The 27179-nt window shown below is 36.2% G+C and overlaps 1 protein-coding gene across 1 annotated transcript in view; it reads right to left on the reverse strand.

Moving 5' to 3' along the window:
• Positions 1–22793, reverse strand: part of CTH (cystathionine gamma-lyase) — a 50031-nt gene extending 27238 nt beyond the window's left edge. Inside the window, exons 1-8 of the mRNA XM_053693357.1 lie at positions 22535–22793; positions 20951–21032; positions 17339–17434; positions 15751–15860; positions 11073–11204; positions 7974–8031; positions 2951–3028; positions 1500–1652 (exon numbers count right to left, since the gene is read on the reverse strand). Of these exons, the coding sequence (XP_053549332.1) occupies positions 1500–1652; positions 2951–3028; positions 7974–8031; positions 11073–11204; positions 15751–15860; positions 17339–17434; positions 20951–21032; positions 22535–22711 (886 nt within the window). The 5' untranslated portion in view covers positions 22712–22793. The remainder of the gene's footprint in view (positions 1–1499; positions 1653–2950; positions 3029–7973; positions 8032–11072; positions 11205–15750; positions 15861–17338; positions 17435–20950; positions 21033–22534) is intronic.
• Positions 22794–27179: the final 4386 nt, after the last annotated feature.

A 27179-nucleotide genomic window follows, 5' to 3' on the forward strand; every position in this document is an offset into this window, starting at 1 on the left:
CCTCTGAACCAGAAGAACCATTATCAGTATCAGAATGATGATGTTCATTTAAAAATTCATCTGAAAAAAAGAGAAGTTTTAAAAGACTTTTATGTATACTAGAAGGAGAAATAACAGACATAGCCTTCTTAATGGATTTAAAAAAATAAAATCTCTTATGTTATCAGGAACACTCTGAAAATTAGATGTTGACGGACAGCAACAGGTAATGTAACAGTACTAAAGGAAATTTTATCTGCATTAATAAGTTTGACATGACATGCAATACAAATAACAGCTGGAGAAAACAGATACCAAAAGTGATAGCAGACTTAGCTTGGTAGCTCCAGCACTGTGCAGTGATTTTCCTGTAGTATCTTCTGACTCAGTTGCAACGTGGAACATCTTGCAATATGTAAAAGAAAAAAACAACATATAAAGCAAAATTGATCAAATTCCTTAAATGACAGTTTCAGGAATGGGAAAAAAATGCCAGTGAACAAGCTTCTAGCAACCAGAAGCAATAAATAATGAGACTTAAATAATGTGGAGACAAAAATGACGCCCATATTTTTTAGCGCCAAAAAAGACGCCCACATTATTTGGCGCCTAAATGCTTTTGGCGCCAAAAATGACGCCACATCCGGAACGCCGACATCTTTGACGCAAAATAACGTCAAAAAATGACGCAACTTCCGGCGACACGTATGACACCGGAAACGGAAAAGAATTTTTGCGCCAAAAAAGTCCGCGCCAAGAATGACGCAATAAAATGAAGCATTTTCAGCCCCCGCGAGCCTAACAGCCCACAGGGAAAAAAGTCAAATTTTTGAGGTAAGAAAAAATATGATAATTCAATGCATAATCCCAAATATGAAACTGACTGTCTGGAAATAAGGAAAGTTGAACATTCTGAGTCAAGGCAAATAAATGTTTGAATACATATATTTAGAACTTTATAAATAAAGTGCCCAACCATAGCTTAGAGTGTCACAGAAAATAAGACTTACTTACCCCAGGACACTCATCTACATGTTTGTAGAAAGCCAAACCAGTACTGAAACGAGAATCAGTAGAGGAAATGGTAAATATAAGAGTATATCGTCGATCTGAAAAGGGAGGTAAGAGATGAATCTCTACGACCGATAACAGAGAACCTTATGAAATAGACCCCGTAGAAGGAGATCACTGCATTCAATAGGCAATACTCTCTTCACATCCCTCTGACATTCACTGCATGCTGAGAGGAAAACCGGGCTCCAACTTGCTGCGGAGCGCATATCAACGTAGAATCTAGCACAAACTTACTTCACCACCTCCCTTGGAGGCAAAGTTTGTAAAACTGATTTGTGGGTGTGGTGAGGGGTGTATTTATAGGCATTTTAAGGTTTGGGAAACTTTGCCCCTCCTGGTAGGAATGTATATCCCATACGTCACTAGCTCATGGACTCTTGTTAATTACATGAAAGAAATAAAACACATTTAGGTAACACTTTTTATGCTTGGCTTATAACGCATACCTGGGAATATGACTGCATCTACTCGTGGATCTTTTTCCAGAAACTTTGCTACAGCCAAACCATTTTGAAAATGTTGTTTCATCCTAAGATGTAAAGTCTTCAAACCTCTATTGCACAGGTAGCAATCAAAAGGGGATGGGATAGCCCCAATAGCTAAAAAGTAAAGGGGTACAAACCTTTGTTTAAAAAAATTATACATATATATATATATATATATATACACATACATATATACATACAAACACACATATGCATATAAACATACATACGTACACATATCTCATTGCCTTATTGGTTACCAGCAGTCATGTAGGGGGTGTTAAAACACTACTTTGTTTCTTACTTGCAGCCACTAAAGTAAAATCTCTGCTTCATGTTTTTGTATGTATTTATTTATTGTTACTAGTAAATCATGAGGCTGTAAAAACACTGCCCTGTGTGTGTTACTGGAAATGAAGGAGTCAGATCAATGTGTGTATTACTGGTGGCCAAAGAGATATAACCATCAGTTGTGAAAACTATATATTGTGTGGTGAAGAGGGGGTCTAAAGCAGAGCTTTGGGGCGTGGCCATAGTATAACCCCGCTTATCGCCGTGCCCAGTCACCTACAGGTTGTCTAGTTAGTTTTTTTGTAAAAAAATTTTTTATTGATGACAAAATAGCAATACAATTGAACGAGTCATGAAGTTGCCATCATTACAGCATCAAAACATAAATGACACGAATAACTAAAAAATGTAGAAAAGATAAATAATAATACAAAATATTGACATAACAATCCGCTATGTAGAGTTATACATGTTCATCATTTAAGTCTGCTCTTTTCCAGAAAAGAATGAATTGTCCATATCTATGGTAAGTTTTCTGCAGAGCATTAAGTTCTTCTGTAGGCCAGAGAGGGTTCAAGTACCTGTCTGGGAGGTTCCAGGGAGGGTGAAAGTTAGTATTGGGGATATAGGTGGTGTTGGGAGGAGAGGGAGATAGTAGTGACCTATTTAACAAAATCCATGCTTTCCCAAGTGGGGTTAACAAGTAGTTATTGGAATTCTTGTTTGCTAGATTCCCAATAAAATTTGATATCTAAATATGTTTTCATTGTATTAGGTTTGTAATAGTGGTATGCTTCTAATGTAAGTATTTCCTCCATCTGAGTAACGGTTGTCTAGTTTCTTGTGCAGGGTAGCTGGCAACCCTATGTACAACACTGAAATTAGCCAAAGGTCATTCATGTGAAAAAAAAAAGATTACTTCCAAGAAATGCTTAAAAACAAAATAATCTATTATATAGATATATACTAAATCAGTGTCGATATTTCCCCAGGTACTAATTATTGTGAATAGAGGTAAATAGAGCATATAAAATGGACCATAGCACAAAAGCAGACCTCCCAACTGTCCCTATTTGAGAGTGCATTTTTAGTAAACTATATACACTGGACACAATTATTACCATTTTGAAGGAATTTAAGCCTCTCATAGAGTTTATCACAGTTTACTGATACAAGACCCATGACAACGTCACTGTGACCTGAAACAGAAATAAAAAAAAAAAAACACTTGAGATCAATAATGAGAATTTGATAGCATTACTTACATTCCAGCCAGTAAAAAGTAAAACATATATACTAAAAAATCCTACTTAGAGAAATAAAAGTAGTTAAAGTGATGGTAAACTTGACGTTTTAAAATCAGTTCCGGAATCTAATATTTTAGATGGACTTTAATTGATGCTTTTTATTCTAGCCGTGCTGTTCTAATACCACACGCTCTGGCTGCCCACTTCAAAGCTCATAATTTTTTGTGAACTGTTCTCCAATCAGTGCTCTAGCCATATGGCACTTTTTTTTGTAGCTAGAGCGCAGATTGGAGAAAAGTTCAAACCATTGACGTAGGTGGCTGGAGCAAGGGGTATTAGAAAGGCACACTAGATTAAAAAGTAAGTTAGCGCATCTTTATTAGAAGTGATCTATTAAAGTCCCTGTAAAACAGCGCTTTGATTCCGGACCAGATTTTAAAATATGTAAAGTTTACCATCACTTTAAGAAAGTTACAATGTTACATGTTTTAAAGGATATAATACCCATATGCTAAATCACTTGAAAGTGTAAAAAGCTGACAAGAAAATATCACATGAACCTGTCTATGTAAAAAAAGATAATATTTTATTCCAACATTTCTTCAGCTCACTAGAGTAAGTGCTCTGAGATTCATCAGCATGGTGAGAAAAAAAAGCTAATCAGCTTTATCAATGCTTTATACTACTTGTTGAATCTGTTGGCACTCTACAAATAACCGATAATAATAATACTTGCTTTACTCTGATTTCATCGGATTTCATTGTAAACTTCCTGAAACTGTGGAGGGAAATACATTGACTGTGCCTGCACAATTCCTGGCAAATCCCAGGAGTAGCATCCTGATTGGTTGCTTAAAGGGCCAGTAAACCTAGCAAATAATGTTATATAATTCTGCACATAGTGCAGAATTATATAACATTAGCTTAGCAGCAGGTTTCTAAAGCAAATTGTTAGATAGATATTTAGAAAGAAAACAGAACGCCGCTCCTGGCTCTACTGAGGAGGTCTGTTTTCTTCTCCTAAGCGCATCTGGGCACGCTGTCTAATCACAGCCGGCCCGATCGCGCTATTAAACTCAATGTGGCTCGCTCCCGCTACCAGACCAAGCTACATTGAGTTTAATAGCGCGATCGGGCTGGCTGTGATTAGACAGCGTGCCTGCGATGTGCTTAGCAGAAGAAAACAGACCCGCTCAGTAGAGCCAGGAGCGGCGTTCTGTTTTCTTTGCTAAATATCTAACAATTTCCTTTAGAAACCTGGCGCTAAGCTAACGTGCAGAATTATACAACATTATTTGCTAGGTTTACTGGCCCTTTAAGGTCCCTTTACAGTAGGATGTGGCTACTGAGGAAATTTTGAGGTAAATATCTTCCTTTTTTTACATGTTTGTGGGTTTTTTTTCTAGTCAGCTTCTTACAGATATGCTGCATCACTTTCAAGTGATTTAATATTTGAGTATCACGTACTTTTAAAGGAACGTGAAGCCCAACATTTTTCCTTCATGATTCAGATAGAGAATACAATTTTAAACAATATTTTAATTTACTTCCATTATCTGGTTTGCTTTATTCTTTAAATATCCTTTTGAAATAGCAATGCACATGAGTGAGCCAATCACACGAGGCATCTATGTGCAGCCACCAATCAGCAGCTACTGAGCCTATTTAGATATGATTTTTAACAAAGGATGTCAAGAGAATGAAGCAAATCAGATAATAGACGTAAATTGGAAAGTTGTTTAAAATTGCATGCTCTTTCTAAATCATGAAATAAACTATTTGGATTTCATGTCCCTTTAAGCTTAATAAGCCCATAAATGGTGCATATTCTATTTTTTTAAAGCACCAAAGACAGAGCAGATTATGAGTATAAGTATATTATTAGCAAGCATTACATTTTTATGAAATTTTGTTTGAGAGTGATGGGTCCCATAAGGCACTGGGTGCCAGTTAAAAAACAAACAAAAAAATGGGTGTGCATTCAAAAACTTCACAATGAAACATTCAGCCCTATTTTAAATATTATCAAGCAGAGAGGCAATGTGTAAAAACCATGTGAAATTATTCAAAATCCTATGTAAATGCATAAAGTATGTGAATCTAGTCACCTATGCAATTTTCTACACCTCGGGCAGCTCTATTACCTACAACAGATATGCAAAAGCCACGCAGTTATGGCTCAGTCATGTAAATTTGTGCCAGATCACGCTGTACTATCAGAGCCCCCTGCAACAACTACATAACATAAGGAAACAATTTCCTATATTTCTATACCAAAAATGTGTTTTTCCCCTAAAAAAATAAAAATTTGAATCACAAATTTTCACACAAAGATACAAGTTTTTATATTTTATTTTCCCACAGAAATAAAAGCGTTTACATGGTTTTTACACTTAGGGGGTCGATTATCTAAACCTTGCCAGATCAGACATATTTAACACCGACGCTTGCAGGGGCTGTCCTGTTAGTTAAAAAAAAAAAAAAAGGAACATTCCCTGCGAGAGACAAGATGTCTCATTTTAAAATTAAAGGGACACTGAACCCAAAATTTTTCTTTCGGGATTCAGATAGAGCATGCAATTTTAAGCAACTTTCTAATTTACTCCTATTATCAATTTTTCTTCGTTCTCTTGCTATCTTTATTTGAAAAAGAAGGCATCTAAGCTAAGGAGCCAGCCAATTTTTGGTTTCGAACGCTGGACAGCACTTGATTATTGGTGGGTGAATTTATTCACCAATCAGCAAGAACAACCCAGGTTCTTCACCAAAAATGGGCCGGCATCTAAACTTACATTCTTGCTTTTCAAAGATACCAAGAGAATGAAGAAAAGTTGATAATATAAGTAAATTAGAAAGTTGCTTAAAATTGCATGCTCTATCTGAATCACAAAAGAAAAACGTTGGGTTAAGTGTCTTTTTAATGGAGCTCACTGGAAAGGGAAACTTCGCTGTGTAGGGCGAAGTTAGCAGTGAGCAGGGGGGACACTTTAAAAAATTAAATCCTGCAGCCAATTTAAATCATATTACACTGCTTTCTGCATAAAGCATCTTATAATTGTCTCTATATTCGTATGCATGTGTTTTTCTTTTAGGGCATAAAGTATTAGTGCGAAAATGTTTATAGAATTATGCTGGGATTCAAGAGAATATTTCATACATGCCCATGGAGCACCCATGTTCAGCCCATTTTTACGAAAAAACAATAATTACGCTTTGTATTTTGTACTTATAAATACGATTTTCTATGTGAAACATCCAGTGTACTTAAATTAAAATTTACGCTGGGCATATTTAATACAAATTTATTCCTGTGTAATTTACATACACATTTTATGTTTTTGATAAAATACGATTTTTGGTGAACAATTGTGTTACGATTTTTGATGCATCCTAACAATACAAATTTTTCCTGTATATTTTTGTGTGAATAGTTTAATTATTCGTTTTGAATGATTTTTAAATTACTATTTTCATTGTGCACTTTTGTAATGTATGCATCTACTTCCCATACGAAAATGCAGTATACGCCCCTTAGCGAGACATCCTGTTTTCAGGGTAAAAAGTGGATTTATATAACTTCACCAGCGAAATAGAAGAACTGGCGAGTATTCTTATAGAATCTCACCAGCCCAGAGACCTTTAGATAATCGGGCCCTTAGTGCTGAGTTTTCTATAGAATTAGAAGTCAGTTATTTCTTGCATTTCATATGGAATAATCACAAAAATATACATATGGTTTGACCTATATTGACACGCAATGTGCGCACTATCCCAGTTGATCTTTTTTAATCAAGTTGATTTGTCTTTCATTTATGCTGCAGAACCGGTTTCACTTCACTGCAGACGTCACAATCTTCATAGATAAGTAGTTGGTACAATAATGTTTAATTATTTACAAGAAGATTCAAAAATGTTCACTTGCAATCCCGTATCTGATTAACAAGTCAGTGGGTTTGCATACCTGAAGCAATGACAGCCTCTAACTGACTTGAATGAGGGGTATGTCAAACCAAGAATACAGTATATTGTATTGTGTAAAATATTTATATATATATATATATATATATTTATATATATATATATATATTTATATATATATATATATATATATATATATATATATATATATATATATATATATATATATATATATATATATATATATATATATATATATATATATATATATATATATATATATATATATATAGTGATGTACTGATTGTAGCCCAAGTTATCTTGTCCATTTAAAGGGGAATTAAACTGCTAGATACTACTTTGACAGATTACTACTAGTCATGCAACTGTTTTTCCTTCTATGCCTGTAGCTTTATTTAGAGCCATTGCCTTAACCCTTTGCAAGTGCCGGTGGGTAAATCTTTGCATTTTCATACTGGGTGCTGCCATCTTAAAACTCACCCTGTGACAGAAGTGGTGAACATTCTCAGACCAGTGATGTTGATGGCTTTTTTTTTTAAAGCTTTATTGTGCTCTTACACAATACAGAGTGGGAAGTTTACATATTCAGTTTTTACACATTTTAAAAAAGTTGTATAACAATTATAAAAAGGCAGAAGAATATAGAATAGGGCCACTGCAAAACGTAAAGCTGCCACTCTGTAACATTCACACTAACCTTGAGTGCACAATACAATTGTTGAAAAGCTGCCAATGTGATCAATCTGTGAATATGCATCACTTCTATCACAGGGTGAGGAAATACCTAAGCTCCAAGATGGTGTTGCCCAGTATGAAGATGTGGAGGTTGACCAACCAAACAGTTTCAAATAGATCTGCTGGCACAGGAATAAAAATAACATGGTGAGTAGTAACCATGCTATTGTAGTTGTGGCCAGCAGATTAATGTCCCTTTAATAACAAACATGCAGTCACTTACCATTCATGTATTTGGTTGCAGAGTACATGCAAATGTCTGCCCCAAGAGACAAGGGACGCTGAAAAAGCAAACAAAATAAAGTTATGTTTACTATGTGTCATGCCTGACTGCCGTTACCGTCACTTTAAGACTGCTTCCTCTTCTCCTATCAATTAGGCTGTTTGGGGCATACCTGCCTGATTAATTATCCTCCACCTAATCTCAGGAGACTATTTAAGAAATCTTCAGGCCTAGGTTTGTTGCACTAGCTTTAACGTTTAACCCTTTCATAACAGGGTTATAATAATGTCTACATCGGAACAACGTTTCGATGTAGACAAATTGAAATCCCGCGATCGTGTGATTTCAATTATGGGATCGGGTCAGGAAGGCGTCCATATGATGCTAGGCACGCCCTCCAGACCGCGATCACATAGAGGGGGCGCCCAGTTGGCTTCAGGACAGCCAAACAGCTAGGATGTTGTATTCCGTCCAAACAGCGCTGGTCTTTAGGGCTTTTTGCGGGGCATGCCCCTAAGTAATCAGCTCTTTTGCCTGTAAAAAAAAAAATACAACCCCCCCAACATTAAAACCCACCACCCACATACCCCTACTCTAACCCAAACCCCCCTTAAATAAACCTAACACTACCCCCCTGAAGATCTCCCTACCTTGAGTCGTGTTCACCTAGCCGGGCACCGATGGACCAAAAGAGAAAATTCCGGAGCGGCAGAAGTCTTCATCCTATCCGGGCAGAAGAGGACATCCGGACTGGCAGACATCTTCATCCAAGCGGCATCTTCTATCTTCATCCATCCGACGAGGAGCGGCTCCATCTTCAAGACCTCCGGCGCGGAACATCCTTCTTCACCGACGACTAGACGAATGACGGTTCCTTTAAATGACGTCATCCAAGATGGCGTCCCTCGAATTCTGATTGGCTGATAGGATTCTATCAGCCAATCGGAATTAAGGTAGGAAAAATCTGATTGGCTGATTAAATCAGCCAATCAGATTCAAAGTCAATCGGATTGAACTTGAATCTGATTGGCTGATTTAATAAGCCAATCAGATTTTTCCTACCTTAATTCCGATAGGATTCTATCAGCCAATCGGAATTCGAGGGACGCCATCTTGGATGACGTCATTTAAAGGAACCGTCATTCGTTGTCTAGTCGTCGGTGAAGAAGGATGTTCCGTGCCGTTAGTCTTGAAGATGGAGCCGCTCCTCGTCGGATGGATGAAGATAGAAGATGCCGCTTGGATGAAGATGTCTGCCGGTCCGGATGTCCTCTTCTGCCCGGATAGGATGAAGACTTCTGCCGCTCCGGATGTCCTCTTTTGGTCCATCAGTGCCTGGCTGGGTGAACACGACTCAAGGTAGGAAGATCTTCAGGGGGGTAGTGTTAGGTTTATTTAAGGGGGGTTTGGGTTAGAGTAGGGGTATATGGGTGGTGGGTTTTAATGTTGGGGAGGTTGAATTTTTTTTTTTTACAGGCAAAAGAGCCGATTACTTAGGGGCATGCCCCGCAAAAAGTCCTTTTAAGGGCTGGTAAAAGAGCTGGTTACTTTTTTAATTTAGAATAGGGTAGGGACCTTTATTATTTTGGGGGGCTTTTTTATTTTATTAGGGGGCTTAGAGTAGGTGTAATTAGCCTAATATTCTTGTAATCTTTTTTATTTTTTGTAATTTAGGGTTTGTTTTATTGTAATTTAGTTTAGTTTATTTAATTGTATGTAATTGTAGGTAATTTATTGATAGTGTAGTGTTAAGTTTAATTGTAACTTAGGTTAGGATTTATTTTACAGGTAATTTTGTAATTATTTTAACTAGGTAGCTATTAAATAGTTAATAACTATTTAATAGCTATTGTACCTAGTTAAAATAAATACAAAGTTGCCTGTAAAATAAATATAAATCCTAAAATAGCTACAATATAATTATTCGTTATATTGTAGCTATATTAGGGTTTATTTTACAGGTAAGTATTTAGTTTTAAATAGGAAGACTTTAGTTAAGAGTTCATTTATTTCGTTAGATTAAAATTATATTTAATTTAGGGGTGTGTTAGGGTTAGACTTAGCTTTAGGGGTTAATACATTTATTAGAGTAGCGGCGAGGTCCGGTCGGCAGATTAGGGGTTAATAAGTGTAGTTAGGTGGCGGCGACGTTGGGGGGGCAGATTAGGGGTTAATAAATATTATGTTGGTGTTGGCGATGCTAGGGGCAGCAGATTAGGGGGTACATAGGGATAATGTAGGTTGCGGCGGTGTAAGGAGCGGCAGATTAGGGGTTAATTGTATAATGCAGGTGTCAGCGATAGCGGGGGGCGGCAGATTAGGGGTTAATAAGTGTAAGGTTAGGGGTGTTTAGACTCGGGGTACATGTTAGGGTGTTAAGTGCAGACTTAGAGTGTGTTTCCCCATAGGAAACAATGGGGCTGCGTTGGGAGCTTAACGCTGCTTTTTTGCAGGTGTTAGGTTTTTTTTCATCCCAAACTGCCCCATTGTTTCCTATGGGGGAATCGTGCACGAGCACGTTTTGCCAGCTTAACGCTACCGTAAGCAACGCTGGTATTGAGAGTTGAAGTGGCGGTAAATTAGGCTCAACGCACCCTTTTTGGAGCCTAACGCAGCCCTTCAGACAACTCTAAATACCAGCGTTGTCTTAAGGGTGCGTTGGGGGAAAAAAAGCTGCGTTCGCTACGCGGGTCTTTACCGACAAAACTCTAAATCTAGGCGTTATTGTTTGTGTTCTGTATGGTGTCTTTTCCTTATATTGGGTATTTATGCAAATTAAACTTAATATCTAAGGGTTTAGACTAGTGGGGAAAAAACATATGACTTGTTAAATTACACTGAAATGGATTGTAAAATGAGTGTAAACAGACTAAAAATGGCAGCAGTCCAACAGCTAGGTAGTGAAAGCGCCACATGATGGTTACAAACTTGCTGTAAACAATATTTTAAAATTTAAAAATACTTTTTGGTAGATAAATGTTTTCACCTCCAGAAAAATGTTGTGATAATGTCACACTGAAATCCCTTTAACAGTCAATTATAATTTCTTTTTAACAAGCAGTATATATTTTCCTCTAATGTTTAAACAACAAAACTTACCTGAAAATATGCAGACATGAAAGTGTTATCCACAGCTAAAATTATATCCTTATCCTTGTGAACGAGATCAGCACAGCCCTGAATATCAATAACAGATAACTTGGGGTTCGTTGGGGTTTCAATCCACACAAGCTACAAAAGAAACAGACAGATTAAAAACGGTTGAAGGAAAATCTATAGCAATGAACAAATCATTACTTTTTCCAATGGACATTAAACACTTAAAGGGACAGTAAACCCAATTTTTTTTCTTTCATGATTCAGATCGAGCATGCAATTTTCAGCAACTTTCTAATTTACTCCTATTATCAATTTTTCTTCTTTCTATCTTAATTTAAAAAGCAGGAATGTGATGCATAGGAGCTGGCTCATTTTTGGTTGAGAACCTGGGTTATGCTTGCTTATTGGTGGGTAAATGTCAGCTTTCAATAAGCAAACGCTATCCATGGTGCTGAACCTAAAATAGGCTGGCTGCTAAGATTTACATTCCTGCTTTTAAAATAAAGATAAGAGAGAACAAAGAAAAAAATATAATAGGAGTAAATTAGAAATTTGCTTACAATGTCATGCTCTTTCTGAATCATGAAAGAAAAAATGTGGGTTCAGTATCCCTTTAATAAATACCAGCTAGAAGGACAAAAACTATATTAGTTGTTTAACTATTGGGAATATAAGTATAAAGTTTTAGTGTCCATAAAGTAACAGGCAGAACTATATTGTAACTTGGATATTATTTCTTTCATGATTAACATTCAGAGCATTCAATTTTAACCAACTTTCCAATTTACTTCTATTATCTAATTTGATTTGTTCAACTGATATCCTTTGTTGAATGAGCAGCTATGCACTACTGGAAGTTAGCTGAACAGATCAGGTGAGCCAATGAGAGAAGGCATACATGTTCAGTAACCAATCAGCAGCTAGCTCCCAGTAGTAGCCTACCCAGATATGCCTTTCAACAAAGGATACCAAGAGATCTAAGCAAATTAGATCACAGAAGTAAATTGGAAATTTTAACAGTTTAATTTTGACTTTACTGCCCCTTTTTCATGTCTCTTCAAAAGCACAGAGAAGCTGTTACCCAGGGTTAAGTATCACATTGGAAAAGATGCATATTGAGTCGTTGCTCAAGATGTGCATAGTACAAGCTACCACTAAAACAGAAAAATCATTTTTGCCAATGCATATGTAATGCACCCTTCAGTTTCACATACACATTTGTACATTTCAGTTTTGACTACCATGTCCCTTTAAGGCAGCACAAGAATAAATATACAAGGTATTCGCTCTTGGATTATCACTAAGTTTCTAGAATACTTTCAAATAGAGAAGATTTTCACTGTAAGACTATAGAGCTGTGTTTGGTGTGCATTATAAAGTGGCCCTATAAGCTTTAATGTACTTGTTGCTCATGCGATTATTATTATTTCCTGCATCTACACTTTGGGGTTTTTAGGGACAAAAATGTGCTCTGTTAAAACATATTATTGCACTATTTCTAGAACACACTTGCATGTTTAAAGGGACACTAAACCCACATTTTCTTTCTTTAATAATTCCAATAGAGCATGCAATTTTAAGCAACCTCCAATTTACTCCTATTAATTTTTCTTCGTTCTCTTGCTATCTTTATTTATAAAGCAGGAATGTGATGCATAGGAGCCGGCCCATTTTTGGTTGAGAACCTGGGTTATGCTTGCTTATTGGTGGGTAAATGTAAGCCTCCAATAAGCAAGCGCTATCCATGGTGCTGAACCTAAAATGGGCTGGCTGCTAAGATTTAAATTCCTACTTTTAAAATAAAGATAGCAAGAGAACGAAAAAAAAATTGATAATAGGAGTAAATTTGAAAGTTGCTTAAAATTTGATGCTCTCTGAACCATGAAAGAAAAAATTTGGGTTCAATGTCCCTTTAACCATTTCCAAAAAACTAGTAATATCCAAATAGGCGATACAATGTTGATCCTAAGCTGAACACGACCAATGATTGGCAGCTATGCAAATATGCTACCCCTGGCTAAGTCCCTGTCCTGTGTTCATCTCTAGACCAGTAATACACTGCCAGCTTGGAGCAGACTTTAACCCCTTTGTGAGATTAAACATATAGCTCTGTTTTTGCAATAGTGTAATAAACTCATCTAGCTCATTAGAGGATTTTATGATTGCTCCATTATCTCCCTTTAAAGAGTCATTTGATGTTTACTAGTTATTGAATCAAACACCAGACTAAAATGAAGGGGTATCCTTAAAGGGACAGTACACTGTAAAATTGTTTTTCCATAAATATATTTTCAAAGACTTATTATACCAGCTGTAGAGTATAAAATGTATGAGAAATTGCATTTTCAGGTTTATTTGTGTATATTAAATTGCTGGTTTTTGTGCTTTGAAACCACAGCCTATTAAAATTAGTTGAGCTTGCAGGTAATATCAGATCTCATTATGTTATCACTTTTATGTACACACACTTGCTTCCTTATTTTATACTGTATATGTCTGTAAACCAAAGCTCAATACTTAGAGAGAAAACTAGAAAATGATCATTTATTGGTTATCTCTTCTACACCCCACCAGGAGTGTAATTTCTTCTGCTGGCTGTGTTTACATAGACTGTCAATAGTCTGGACTTAAAGGGACATGAAACCCAAACATTTTCTTTCATGATTCAGATAGATAATAGCATTTTAAACAACTTTCCAATTTACTTCTATTATTTAGTTGTCTTCCTTGACTTGTTATCCTTTGCTAAAAGGTTTATCTAGGCAAACTCCTGAGCAGCAGAGAACCTAGATTCTAGCTGCTGATTGGTGGCTGAATATATATACTGATTGTCATTGGCTTACCCATGTGTTCAGTTAGAAACCATTAGTTCACTGCTGCTCCTTCAATAAATGATACCAAGAGAATAAAAGTAAATTAGAAAGTTGTTTAAAATGGTATTCTCTATCTGAATCAAAGAAAAAATGTGGGTTTAATTTCCCTTTAAGTCCAGAAACTTTCAGTATAGGTGGGGATACAACAGGCTAAAGCAGATATTTCAAATGCCGAAATAAGGGTAAATGAGCTACTTGTAAATAATTCAATACACTCCAGCAGATAAAATGGATCATCGGGAACAAATTAAAGGAGAGAACATTTTTGCTTAAACTGTACCTTTAAAGGACCACTAAACACAGTAGAATAGCAGAGACAATGCAAAAGCATTTAGTAGTAGAATTTGTTTTCTGACACGTCAAAGCTAATTACATTTTCCTTCTGAATGCATCATGCAACAGTCATTAGCCAATCACAAAATGCATATGTGTATATATGGTAAATCTTGCACATGCTCAGTAGAAGCTGGTGCCTCAGAATGTGTGCACATTTAAATCATGGAAGGAAATTGGAAAGTTGTTTAAAAATTGTGTGCTTTATGTGAATCATGAAAGTTGAATTTTGACTGTACTGTCCCTTTAAGCAAATCTCTAGATGAAACAACATGCAAGACTCCTTGGGTGGAAGGGCAGTACAGTGCCTCTTACTGAATCACACAGGAGGTAAAGTGTTTGGTAAGGAACAGACTGTTCCTTTCATTTTGATTAAAGGAACAGTCTGCTTCAGAATTTGTATTGTGTAAAAAGATAGATAATCCCTTTATTACCGATTCCCCTGTTTTCCAAAACCAACACCATTATAATAATACACCTTTTACCTCTGTGATTACCTTGTATCTAAGATTATGCAGACTGCCCCCTTATCTCTTGACAGACTTGCATTTTAGCCAATCAGTGCCCTCTCGTAAGTAACTCCACGGGCATGAGCACAATGTTATCCATATGGCACACATGAACTAATGCCCTCCAGCTGTGAAAAACGCATTCAGATAAGAGGCGGCCTTCAAGAGCTTAGAAATTGGCATATGAGCCAACCTAGGTTTAGCTTTCAACTAAGAATACCAAGAGAACAAAGCAAATTTCATGATAAAAGTAAATTGGAAAGTTGTTTAAAATTACATGCCCTATCTGGATCATGAAAGGTTAATTTTGACTAGACTGTCCCTTTAATTAAAGGATGTGTGGGTCCTTTTCCAGTATATATATATATATATTTTGTATCTTTGGTTGGAAGTTCATACAATGCAGCTCACAACAGCATGATCAGAGTTAAAAGCAAGTTAGGGCCATTGCACTGTAAGATTTTCTTTAATGTGTTCCTAATATTCAATTATTCAAATAGCTCCTTTTCCTTTTATTTTGTCATTTGAAACAGCTGTGTTTGCCAAATGAGAAGCCACCTATGCTGAACATTTCAATAGAGTACGGACTACAGAAAATGTTATGTAAATGAGGAGGCAGCAGAAATCAACCCCCAGTGTATTCCTACAGCAACTTTGAATACAATGACATCTTCGCAGGTCATTGCCTCAGTATTTTGTTCCTTTAAAGTTTGTAATAGAAATCATTATTGAAGATAAAACATAATGCCCATTATAAGTAAGGGATTATTGATTTCACAGAAGTGTTTGCCCCTGTTTACGGTTGGTTTTGTGTGATAGCAAAAGTATGGAGCTTAGCGCCATATTCTCCCAGAATGCTGTGCATTACTGTGCCAACACACGGGGCAGAGTATCTGAAAGAAGAGGCTTAGTTAGAAGTGGCTTTTTTATTTATTTTTATAAAAATAAAACGCACACACTTACCTTGGTATCTGGCGTGATTGCGGCTTCCAAACATTTTAGATCTGAACAATCAACAAAATTCACTTTCAAACCCATTTCAGAGGCAACTCTTCTAAAATACCTGTTAGTGCCTGCAAGATAAAGAACACACTGGATTCTCTTTCACTAAATCACTGTTTAATCACAGTGAACATTAGAGATTGTATCTTAACACAATATTACTATAAATACACAGACATAATTAGTGTATGATATAAACCAGGGCTCGACAAACCCAGGAGTCTGGGAGTCACTGGCTTCTAGAATTTTACCCCAGGCTCCTAATTTGTGGGTTATTCTCCATATATCTATATACAAATCCCACTGTCTGGCTCCTAAATTTTAATCAGAATTGTCAAGCACTGAATAAACTACACATCATATTTAATTGTTTGTTGATAAATCAGCAGGGCATGATTGTAATTTAACATCAAGTTATTGCATACATTACTACAAACACATTAACCAACATACTGCAAAACATTTAATTCAACAATAGTCATTTTAATTGTACTTCGTTACAATTAGAGTTAAAAACAGTATCAATGTGCTAAATATTTACTTTGTTAATATTAAGTACTATATTTGTTCATATGTGTGATCATTAGTACAAACCAATGTGCTTTCTTTCAACACTCACTGGCTGATAGGTACAACTACTCATTTGTAGGAAATATGCTCCTATATTAATTATAATTTAAATTTATAACCACTTTCATGTCAAATTAGGACAATGCCTTCTTAAAAGGGACACTTAAATTAATTTACCATTAATGTGTTTTTAATGACTTGCTATAACAGCTGCACCATATTAAATGATGCCTTTAAATATATTTTTGTATTTGAAATATCTGACTAGTAAAAATGGCAGACCTTATCTCTTTATAAAAAAGGCCTGTACTAGGTACTGACATTTTTAATATGGGTGGTTATTTTAATGAGCAAAAGCAGCTATTTCAATAAAAAAAAAACATAAAGGATCCAATCGGCAGCACTAGTCACACTGGATTGGCAGCAGCTCTGGCATGGTACCAGCAGTGCTCTGCACCTCCCAAGCAATACTTCTACTTTTGCAGGGGTTAAGCACATAGAGGTACAGGGTCGCTAGTCTTAAAATTATATAATCTAACGAATTAGAGTATGTCATTTTTGGACTATAGCGGCCCTTTAATGCTAGGATACTGGAAGATGTTGTCATTGGAGACACAGTGGAAGTGGAAAAATATTTACAGTACAGTTTACAGTGACCCTTTGCACTAAATCTCACCCATGTGAATCACCTCCCTTTTGGTCACTAAATTATCCATCTTCTATATATGCTGAAAAACTAAGATCTAGTGGCTAGGTTGTGTACACATTCTCATGTTATGAAACGTACATTTAGCTACATCTTTAACAAATTATAATGTTATTCTAGGGTGTGTGTCTGTAAGGTCCTGAATATATAATGGGACTTGATGTATAATTGTAATTCAGTTTATCAACAGTATTAAAGCATAAATACTGTAATCATGTATTGTGCACTTAACAGGATAATTAATAACTATAAACATATCTTGCTTACACTAACCTCCATATACATCACTTGTGCAGATAACCTGGTCCCCAGTTTTCAAAAGATGAACAATATTTAATGTTGCAGCCAAGCCAGAAGCATACGCTAAACCTAAAATAAAATTTAAAAAAAAACTCATTTGAAATACTAAAAATAGGCTAATTCATCAAAATTTGCTTTGGAACCTCAACCCTTTGTTCAAAATGTAATCACAATTTGCATAGGCAATTCATTAACAACCCCCTTGAAACGCGTGTTTTGGCAATAATTTCAAACCGTAAAATATATATATATATATATATATATATATATACACACTAGAAATAAAAGAAGAGGCGTATATTGTTGGAGAATTCAGAATCCTGACCTTGACCTTGCTGGATACATGTCAGCTTCTCCAGAGAAGCAGAACAACAATTTTCAGAGTTATATGGACACTAAGGTCAAAATTCAAGTTTTATGATTCAGAGAGAGAGAATTAAGTTTTAAAGAGATTGCACACTTTGATGATAGAAGAAAATTGTGCAGTATTTATATATGTTAACTTTCCGAGGCACCAGCTACTACTGAGCATGTGTAAGACTTCACAGCCTTATTGGCTGATAGCTGTCACATGATACAAGGGGGCAGTAAATTGAAGTAAATTTTGAAATTTGTCAGAAAAAGAAAAAAAAAAGAAAATAAGGGAAATTGGGCAAAATAAAGAATGACAGTAAGATTTTTACTGTAACAAATTTTAAGGGAAATTCAATTTGTAGTTGAAAATGTCTTCAAATAGATATTAAACCAAAGTTGTTATTTTAATTATTCACTTATTTATTTTTTCCTTTTTGCCCTGTAATTTAAATCTAAAATTAAATGTTTTCCCCCACTGCCCCTTATATTGGCTGATGTTACAGGGATATTAAAACAGTGCTCCTTTGGTAAAAAAAAACAAATATGTTAAATTAAAGTAAATATAAAAAGAAAAAGGATTGTGTAAAAACATAAAATAACAATTGTTTTCTTGCACGAAAAAACCCCAACAAAAAAGCATTTAGAAATTCTCAGTGTCGCACCCTTTCCCCAGTGTAATAAGAGTAGAGGATTTCAAAACCTACATTTTGATTCTGTTAGTTCTGGGGCATGAGCAAATCTGACTCCCTGTTATATAATCTAGTCACTACCTAGAAGATTTATGACATCAGGCTAAGATAAAACTTTCTGCAAAGGCCTCATCCCTCCTAGTAGGGCTGTGACAGGAAGCACAAATGTGTATTAGTGTAAAAAAAAAAATTATATATATATATATATATATATATATATATATATATATATATATAATATATATATATATATATATATATATATATATATATATATATTATATATACATAAAAAGGTAAAATCCATTTAAAAAGATAAATAACACATATTGCAATTATTTGTATAAAAGGAACAATATACCCTAGATTTTTCTTTGCATAAATGTTTTGTAGATGATGCATTTACATAGCCCATCTGGGAGTGTTTTTGTAACAATGTATAGTTTTGCTTATTTTTTTTAATAACATTGTGCTGATTTTCAGACTCCAAACTAAGTCCCGAATTATCAGATGTAGACCCAGGGTATACAGATTCTAGTTTGTGTAATCTGTCTTTTCATATGCAGGGAACGAGGAGGGGGGGGGGGGTCTGCTCTTTCTGCGGAAAGTGGGTGCCCCAGCCTAACCTCATTAACAAAGTCTAAAATGGGAACTTCTAAGTAAGTTTTAAAAGGTTTTATACTGGATTTGTAGATCAGTATCTGTGCATATTCTTTATAATAGTATCTATTACATGCAGTTATATGAAAATTGGTGTATACCATCCCTTTATATATAAGCAGTGCTTAGTGTGTTTTTATTAAAACAATGAAACAGGCTGTTTAACATGCCTTTAACTAGCTCCCAGTAATGCATTGCAGCTTCATAACAAAGAATGCTAAGAGAATTAAGCAAATTAGATTAGAGTGAAACTGGAAACTGAACTGACCCTCCTACATACAGGAGCACAATACGTACTTACCTGTACTGCTAACAAAATTACAGTTTTGAATGCTTTAAAAATACTTCATTATGTATGGAGTAACTGAGTTATGGTATAAATATATTAATAAAAAAGCAGTCTCTTTAAAGGGACATAAAAACAAGTTGGAATAGACAAAATATAATATGTACATTAATTACTTCACTTGCAAAGTTATACTGCAGTGCCTCGCTATTAACCCTTTCTTTTTAGTTTCTGAATTGTAAAGCTCTAACTCCCCCCCCACATTTCCTTTTATGGCTGTAACTGTATCTATTGTTGTTTGGGTAGAATAAAAAAGTGAATAGGGGGATTATCTGCTGGAGCATGCCTAGAAGCTGTCAACTCAGATGTAAATACAATGCCTGTGTCTAAACACTGATAAGGGGGGGGGTTGCTTCCCCGGGCAGCTTAGCTATGTAATTCATTTTGCTTATATTTGAAAATACTTCAAGAAAGTTTTAAACAATTTTTTGATGTCAAGCTATTTTTAATTAAATTAGCCCTTTCAGGATATGCTAAGATCTCAACCTGTTCTATGTCCCTTTAAGGGCCATAATTTATCAATCCATTTGACTGGAATCTGCTCTGGCTAAAGAGTGAACCCCTGGGGTGTAGAGATTGCTGAAATGAACCCCCTTGGCTCGAATGGCATCAGTTCAAAGGCAAAAATTGCTGCTAATTCCAAACTGCAAGTGCTCACTCAGGCATAAAACATGACAAGAAATTCAAAGTTTAAATTAATTGCTTACTTAATACAATTACAATGACTTTTACCCTAAAAAAAAAAAAAAAAAAAAAAGATAATTGTCGATAGGCAATAATTTATAAGACTTATTTTTAGCAGTGAAAACATTTGGCATGCACAAAACTAAAAAAAAAATAAAAAAATAAAAAACTTTATTCAGATGTTTGCATGAAACAAAAACAAAAAAATAAATCCCAATTAACTTTTACTATAAAATGTACTTAACACACTTGGTATCCTTTGTGGAAGAGCATACCTAGGTAGGCTCAGAAGTGTTCTGAACACTATATGTTGAAGTGCTTGATACAATGTATAACACTGTTTTAAACACTGCTGTGATGCTATTGCCCAAAACACATTAATTTCATGAGCTTAGGTATGTTCAACTATCGGAATAAGAAGCACTGAAAAATACACACATATATATAAATATATATACAAACATATACACATACATATATATATATATATATATATATATATATATATATATATATATAAAAAATCTTCAGTAGCAGAACTCTTCACAAACAAATAGAAAAACATAGCTTGTTTGTTACTAGTAATCACATATTCACATATAACACCAGAGGCTTTTCAATACCGGTTAGCCCAGGTCATTAACATTACAGGGTAAATGTTATGCAAGACTAAATCTGCCTACATCTAATGAGTTTAACAATGGGCTTTTCCAGAGAAACTGTAGATCAGGGTTTTCTAGTAACACATAGGGAATAATTGAGCTAACAGAAAACATCAGTAATCATTAAAATGCAAAAGAAAACTTTAAATGAGAGAAAAAATTTTTTACTTCTGCACAAAGTATAACTTACAATATTTTGCACCATCCAGTGCAGCAACAGCTTTTTCTAGACAGTTCCTTGTAGGGTTTCCACTGCGACTGTATTCATAACCCTTAAACAGAAAAGGTTAAATTTAAGTGAGATATAGATAGATAGATAGATAGATAGATAGATAGATAGGACACATACCATATACACATTTGAGGTGCAAAAATTGAATTTACAGAGCTACATATTAAGGGTATAGGTGGTAAATTGGTCACGTCTATTTCTAAGTGTATTTGTATTATATTTATAACTGTCAGACAATGCATCAAATGAGAAATTATCCTTGTGTGCAAGAAACTAATCTTTTAATGAAGGTCACAACTGCACATTAACAAATACTTTGTAAACCAAGGGACTCAAAGAATAAAAAGAGAACAAATCAAATTAGGGTTTATAGAACTACAATGAAAGTTGTTTATAATGACAAGTTCTATCTGAATTATGAAAGCTTAAAGGGTCATGAAACCCAAAATTTTTTCTTTCATGATTCAGATCAATCAATTTTGTTTAATTCTTTAGTATCCTTTGAGGAGTGGTCGATGCCACCACTGTGAGCTACTGAACACATCAGTAAGCCAATGATAAGAGGTATAAATGTGCAGCCAACAATCAGCAGCAGTAAGCTTTTCAACAAAGGAATTAAGAGATCAAAGCAATTAGATAATACAAGTAAATTGGAAAGTTATTTTCAAATGGTATGCTCTAACATATAACATGAAAGAAACTTTCTGTGTTTACGTCCCTTTAATATCACATCTAGTAAATAAAATATTGTTGAATAGTTCACTACAACTTACTCTTTGCCTATTGTACCTGTTGATAAAACACAAAGACAAATAATTGAAGCCCTGCCACTGAGTACTTAATATTTAATATACAGCCTTGAGAAAATCTATTCAGATAGAACTATTATAGATAATAGATGTGTGTGTATAGATATATAAATCGATAGATAGGTGTATGTAGATAGATAGATAGATAGATAGAGAGATAGATAGATAGATAGATAGAGAGAGAGACAGAGAGAGAGAGAACAGAGAGAGAGAGAGAGAGACAGAGAGAGAGAGAGAGAGAGAGAGAGAGAGAGATAGGTGTGTGTGTAGATATATATAGGTGTGTGTGTATATATATATAAATAAAACACCTCCTTAAAACTAAAAATGAAGTTTACAGTATAGAAGGTACAGATGTGTAGGAGGGATTTGTGTAGAAATAAAAGAGCAGATGTGTAAAACAGCAATGCTTTGTGGGTGAGTGCCTCTATTGTACACACAATGTGCTTACAAACCATATGTAATAATGACTAAGCAGTTCTATTACACCGAGAGTCCCATGCAATATTGCATCATCTCTAGTAGTATAAGTCTATATATCTGTATATGTGAGTGATGTACCCACGTCTGTATACAGGATATTGTCACGCCAGTGAGTCTGAAACTGAGCGCAAATAAAGCACGAGTGGAAACTCCTGGCACAGTGCCTATAGTTCTCACGCAGTGAATGTGTAGATTATTTTAATTCTCGTTAATTATACTACCCTGTCATTAGTTGGCAGCATTAACTTACCGCATGCTGCCCTGGTGCATGCTGCTTGAAGGTGGTAGAGAGGGAAATAGGTGGCACCACTGCCAAGGAGGTCCACTGCTCGGGCTCCTGCCCCTCGTGTATGGCCTGAGTGGCAAAATGTTTAAATCCCTCCAGGTACCCTTGTGCGGAGTGGCTATTGTGTTGCTGAGACTGCATGATGTGTGCGGGTAGCTGGGTGACACCTGAGAGTGGGATGGCAGCGCTGCTGGAGAAGAGCACAGAGGGACAGCTCTGCCCTTATATTTGTCAGTAGTGCCGGGGCGAAGCTGATTGGTGGAGGCTGGAGGTGGTGTCACATCCCTATAACGTGTTGCAGCTGATGACCAAAAGGGGGAGGGAGCTGAGCCAGTTCTGTCCTGTTGTGTGACGGAAGCTTTTGTTGTAATACAGACATGTGAGGGTTAACCCCCTAGCTGCAAGCGAGTTCGTTACAGTTTCCTTTAAACTGGTGAGTTAATGACATTACCAAACCAAGAATAGAAAGCAGCCTGTTGTGGAAAAACTCCTATGCTCATTCATTATACAATATATTGTTCACTTATCCAATGGTTTTAAATAGGTTATACTTCCTATGGGCTTGTACGCTTTGGAAAACATATAACATAAAAGTATTAAAGTACCCTACACTATCATTATTCTATCTGTATCCTAGCCTAGCTTATTATGTCCTGTTCTTTATCACTATCTTATCATAGCCTTGACTTGCCTCGCCTATCCTCTCATAGCCTATTCTATCCCTATCCTCTCCTTATCCTAGCCTTGACTTGCCTCGCCTATCCTCTCATAGCCTATTCTATCCCTATCCTCTCCTTATCCTAGCCTTGACTTGCCTCGCCTATCCTCTCATAGCCTATTCTATCCCTATCCTCTCCTTATCCTAGCCTTGACTTGCCTCGCCTATCCTCTCATAGCCTATTCTATCCCTATCCTCTCCTTATCCTAGCCTTGACTTGCCTCGACCATCCTCTCATAGCCTATTCTATCCCTATCCTCTCCTTATCCTAGCCTATTCTATCCTATCGTTAATTGTTTCCTCTCTTTATCCTGTCCTAGCCTATCCTATCCTTAATTGTATCCTCTCTTTATCCTGTCCTAGCCTATTCTATCCCTATTCTCTCCTTATCCTAGCCTTGACTTGCCTCGCCTATCCTCTCATAGCCTATTCTATCCCTATCCTCTCCTTATCCTAGCCTTGACTTGCCTCGCCTATCCTCTCATAGCCTATTCTATCCCTATCCTCTCCTTATCCTAGCCTTGACTTGCCTCGACCATCCTCTCATAGCCTATTCTATCCCTAACCTCTCCTTATCCTAGCCTATTCTATCCTATCGTTAATTGTTTCCTCTCTTTATCCTGTTCTAGCATATCCTATCCTTAATTGTATCCTCTCTTTATCCTGTCCTAGCCTATTATATCCCTATCATATCTTTATCCTAGCCTAGCTTATTGTGTCCTATTCCTATCCTTATCCGAGCCTAGCCGCTGTACTCTATCCTTATCCCAGCCTATTCTGTCCTATCCCTATCCTTATCTTCTATCCTAGCCTCATCATATCCTCTCCTTATCCAAACCGTATCTTAGCCTAGCCTAGCCTATCCTATCCTTTCATGTCCTGGCCCAGCCTATTCAATCCTATGCTATCATTTTCCTATCCCCTCCTTATCCTAGCCTAGTGTATTCTATTCTTTCCTCATCATACCCTCTCCTTATCCTATCCTGTCCCAGCCTATTCTATCCCTACCCTTAGCCTATCTTATCCTTTAACCTGTCCTTATTTTATCCATCCTATCCTTCCCCTGTCTTTATACAATCCCACCTTTCCTATAGTATCATCAGTGTTCTTTCCATTGCTGCACACCAGTATAGCTGCACTGGGCTGCACACTATACACCAGAAATGCCAGAAATAGCTAAAATCTTTGTAAACTTTATATTTGTTCCTATGAGCACCAAATATTAAAGAGATATTGTACTTGTACACTGTCAGGCATAAAATAGCATTAATAAATGCTGAATAATATTTTTCTTTTTAAAAAAAAATGTTTACATTTAATTTATGTACTTCCTACTAATGTTTACTGGCTGGTAACTCCCACATTTTCATTGGTGGAGAAGGACACGCCTCTGCAAACCTGACAATTCAGGACATTAAAGGGATACTGAACCCAATTTTTTTCTTTCATGATTCAAATAGAGCATTCAATTTTAAGCAACTTTCTAATTTACTCCTATTATCAATTGTTCTTCATTCTCTTGCTATCTTTATTTGAAAAGCAAAAATGTAAGTTTAGAAGCCGGACCATTTTTGGTTCACAACCTAGGTTGTGCTTGCTGATTGGTGACTAAATGCACCCACTAATAAACAAGTGCTGGTCAGATACTGAAAACAAAAATTGGCTGGCTCCTTAGCTTAGATGCCATATTTTTTAAATAAAGATAGCAAGAGAATGAAGAAAAATTGATAATAGGAGTAAATTGGAAAGTTGCTTCAAATTGCCTGCGCTATCTGAATCGTGAAAGAAAGAAAAAATAGGTTTAGTATCCCTTTAATAAGCAAAGGAAATATGATTATAGAGCCTTTTAAAGTTTAGAACGGGAATATGATTTAACACATTGCATTTTAAGGATAAAATGTTGCTTTATTCTGTTAATACAGCAGGAGTCTCTTTCGTACATGTTTCATATATACACACAAGCATTTCAGGGCTTTCTACAAGACAGTGTTTTATGGGCACATCCTAATCCGCATCGTAATTTGAAAAAATGCTAATAAATTTAATAGCTGCTCATGCTTTGTGTGTCACAGCCTATCAGAAAGCTTGTGAATGAATTAAAGGAACAATAAACTTTTTTCTTTTTAAATTCATAATAAAGTTAGTATTGAAATATTACCACTTGCCTGCATTGTTGTCCCAAGTATTTGCAAACAGAATTTTGGAATTCTATGAAGTGCTTCTGTAAATATTCCCATAGTCGCCACGCACTATTCAGCCTCTTTTTTTTTTACTTTTGAGAAGGTGGGTATACTGCTAGTAAGAAGCAATATCACCTGTCCAAGAGATTTTAAGTGATGGTAAATCAGAGTTTTTTTAAAAAAGCTAGGATTTACCATCACTAAAAATAAACTGTAGTTTTAGTCATCACTTATTAAAAAAAGGGTGCTAAACTCACACTGTCTCTGCCGCGGCAGATCGCTAAAGTCAGAGCCTCCGGCCGCTTAAGAAACAGCGCTCTTTACCAATGAGGTGACGTTTCCACCTCTCAACCAATAGCCGTGCTAACAAACAGAACACTGTCAGATGACTAGCATGGCTATTGGTTGAGAGGTGGAAACATCACCTCATTGGTATAGAGGGCGTGGGCGGCCAGAGGCTCTGACTTTAGCGAGCGGCCGTGGCAGAGACAGGGTGAGTTTAGCACCTTTTTATAATAAGTGATGACTGAATCTACAGTTTATTTTAGTGATGGTAAATACTAGTGTTTTTTTAAATGCTTGGATTTACCATTACTTTAAAGGCATATAAAACCGTGCTCCTTTAGTAAAACCAAATATGCTAAATCAAAGTAAACATAAAAAGAAACCACTTATCAATTCTTACTGTAGTCCCTGCCCTCAGGGAGATAAGAGAACTGATACGTTGGTAGGGGCAGAACTATCGATGGTGCAAGCAATGCCACGGCACCAGGGCCTGAGGGGGCCTACAAGGGTCGTTTTAAGGAGTGAAAGCCGAAGAGCAGTCTGGCAGGAAAGAAACCTTCATAGGCGCGCAAAACAGAAGGTACCAAGTGTGCTGCTGGAGCCTGGGGCCAGCTAGGAGGCATTGGGTTAACACGCTGGTGAGTACAGATCGCTAATCTGATACCTCTTAGTGCAGCCCCATCTCTAACAGCACACAGTACCTCCAGTTTAACGCACCTATGTGTCACTGTATCCACTGGTTGGCGCACTGGGCTAGGGGGCATGGCATCGAAATAGCGTCGGTTTTGGAGTTACTGCTGCAAGAGGAGGTTTTGGTGAATGCTGTATTGCACTGGTTGACAACTATCACGCAGGTATACCTACCATTAGATGAGTGAAGCCCTAACTAAACATTGCAAAGGAGCTGTGTGTTTAATCCGATATCTATCTATCTGTGTGATATATAAAAAGATGTAGAGAGGACAAAGTGCAGGGACGCAATTACCCAGATTTCACTGCTAAGATTTCGATTAAAGAATGAAAGAACATTGTGTTCCATGGTCTGTACAATTCAGTAATTCATTTACACTTCTATAAATCCAATTCATGGACGATTGTATGTTTGCATTATGGTCATATTTTATTGAGTCAGTAATCTGCACAATTGTGCATTTGTCTTCAATTATAAACACACACACAACACATATGCACACGCATACACATACATGCACACGCATATATACACCCTATAGATATATATAGTGTGTTCTGTCATTTTTATACAGTTTTGTGTTTAGCAGTAATTCACTTACAAATGTATACGTAAATCATATACAGTTGTGTGTGTGTGTGTGTTTCTCAGTAATTTCTATGCAGTTGATCATTAATCAGTAATTCCAGGGGCAGAACTACAGGCAGTGCAAGCGGTGGTTAAAAAGACTCTACA

The sequence above is a fragment of the Bombina bombina genome, chromosome 10, assembly GCF_027579735.1.
Source record: "Bombina bombina isolate aBomBom1 chromosome 10, aBomBom1.pri, whole genome shotgun sequence".
Taxonomy (NCBI): domain Eukaryota; kingdom Metazoa; phylum Chordata; class Amphibia; order Anura; family Bombinatoridae; genus Bombina; species Bombina bombina.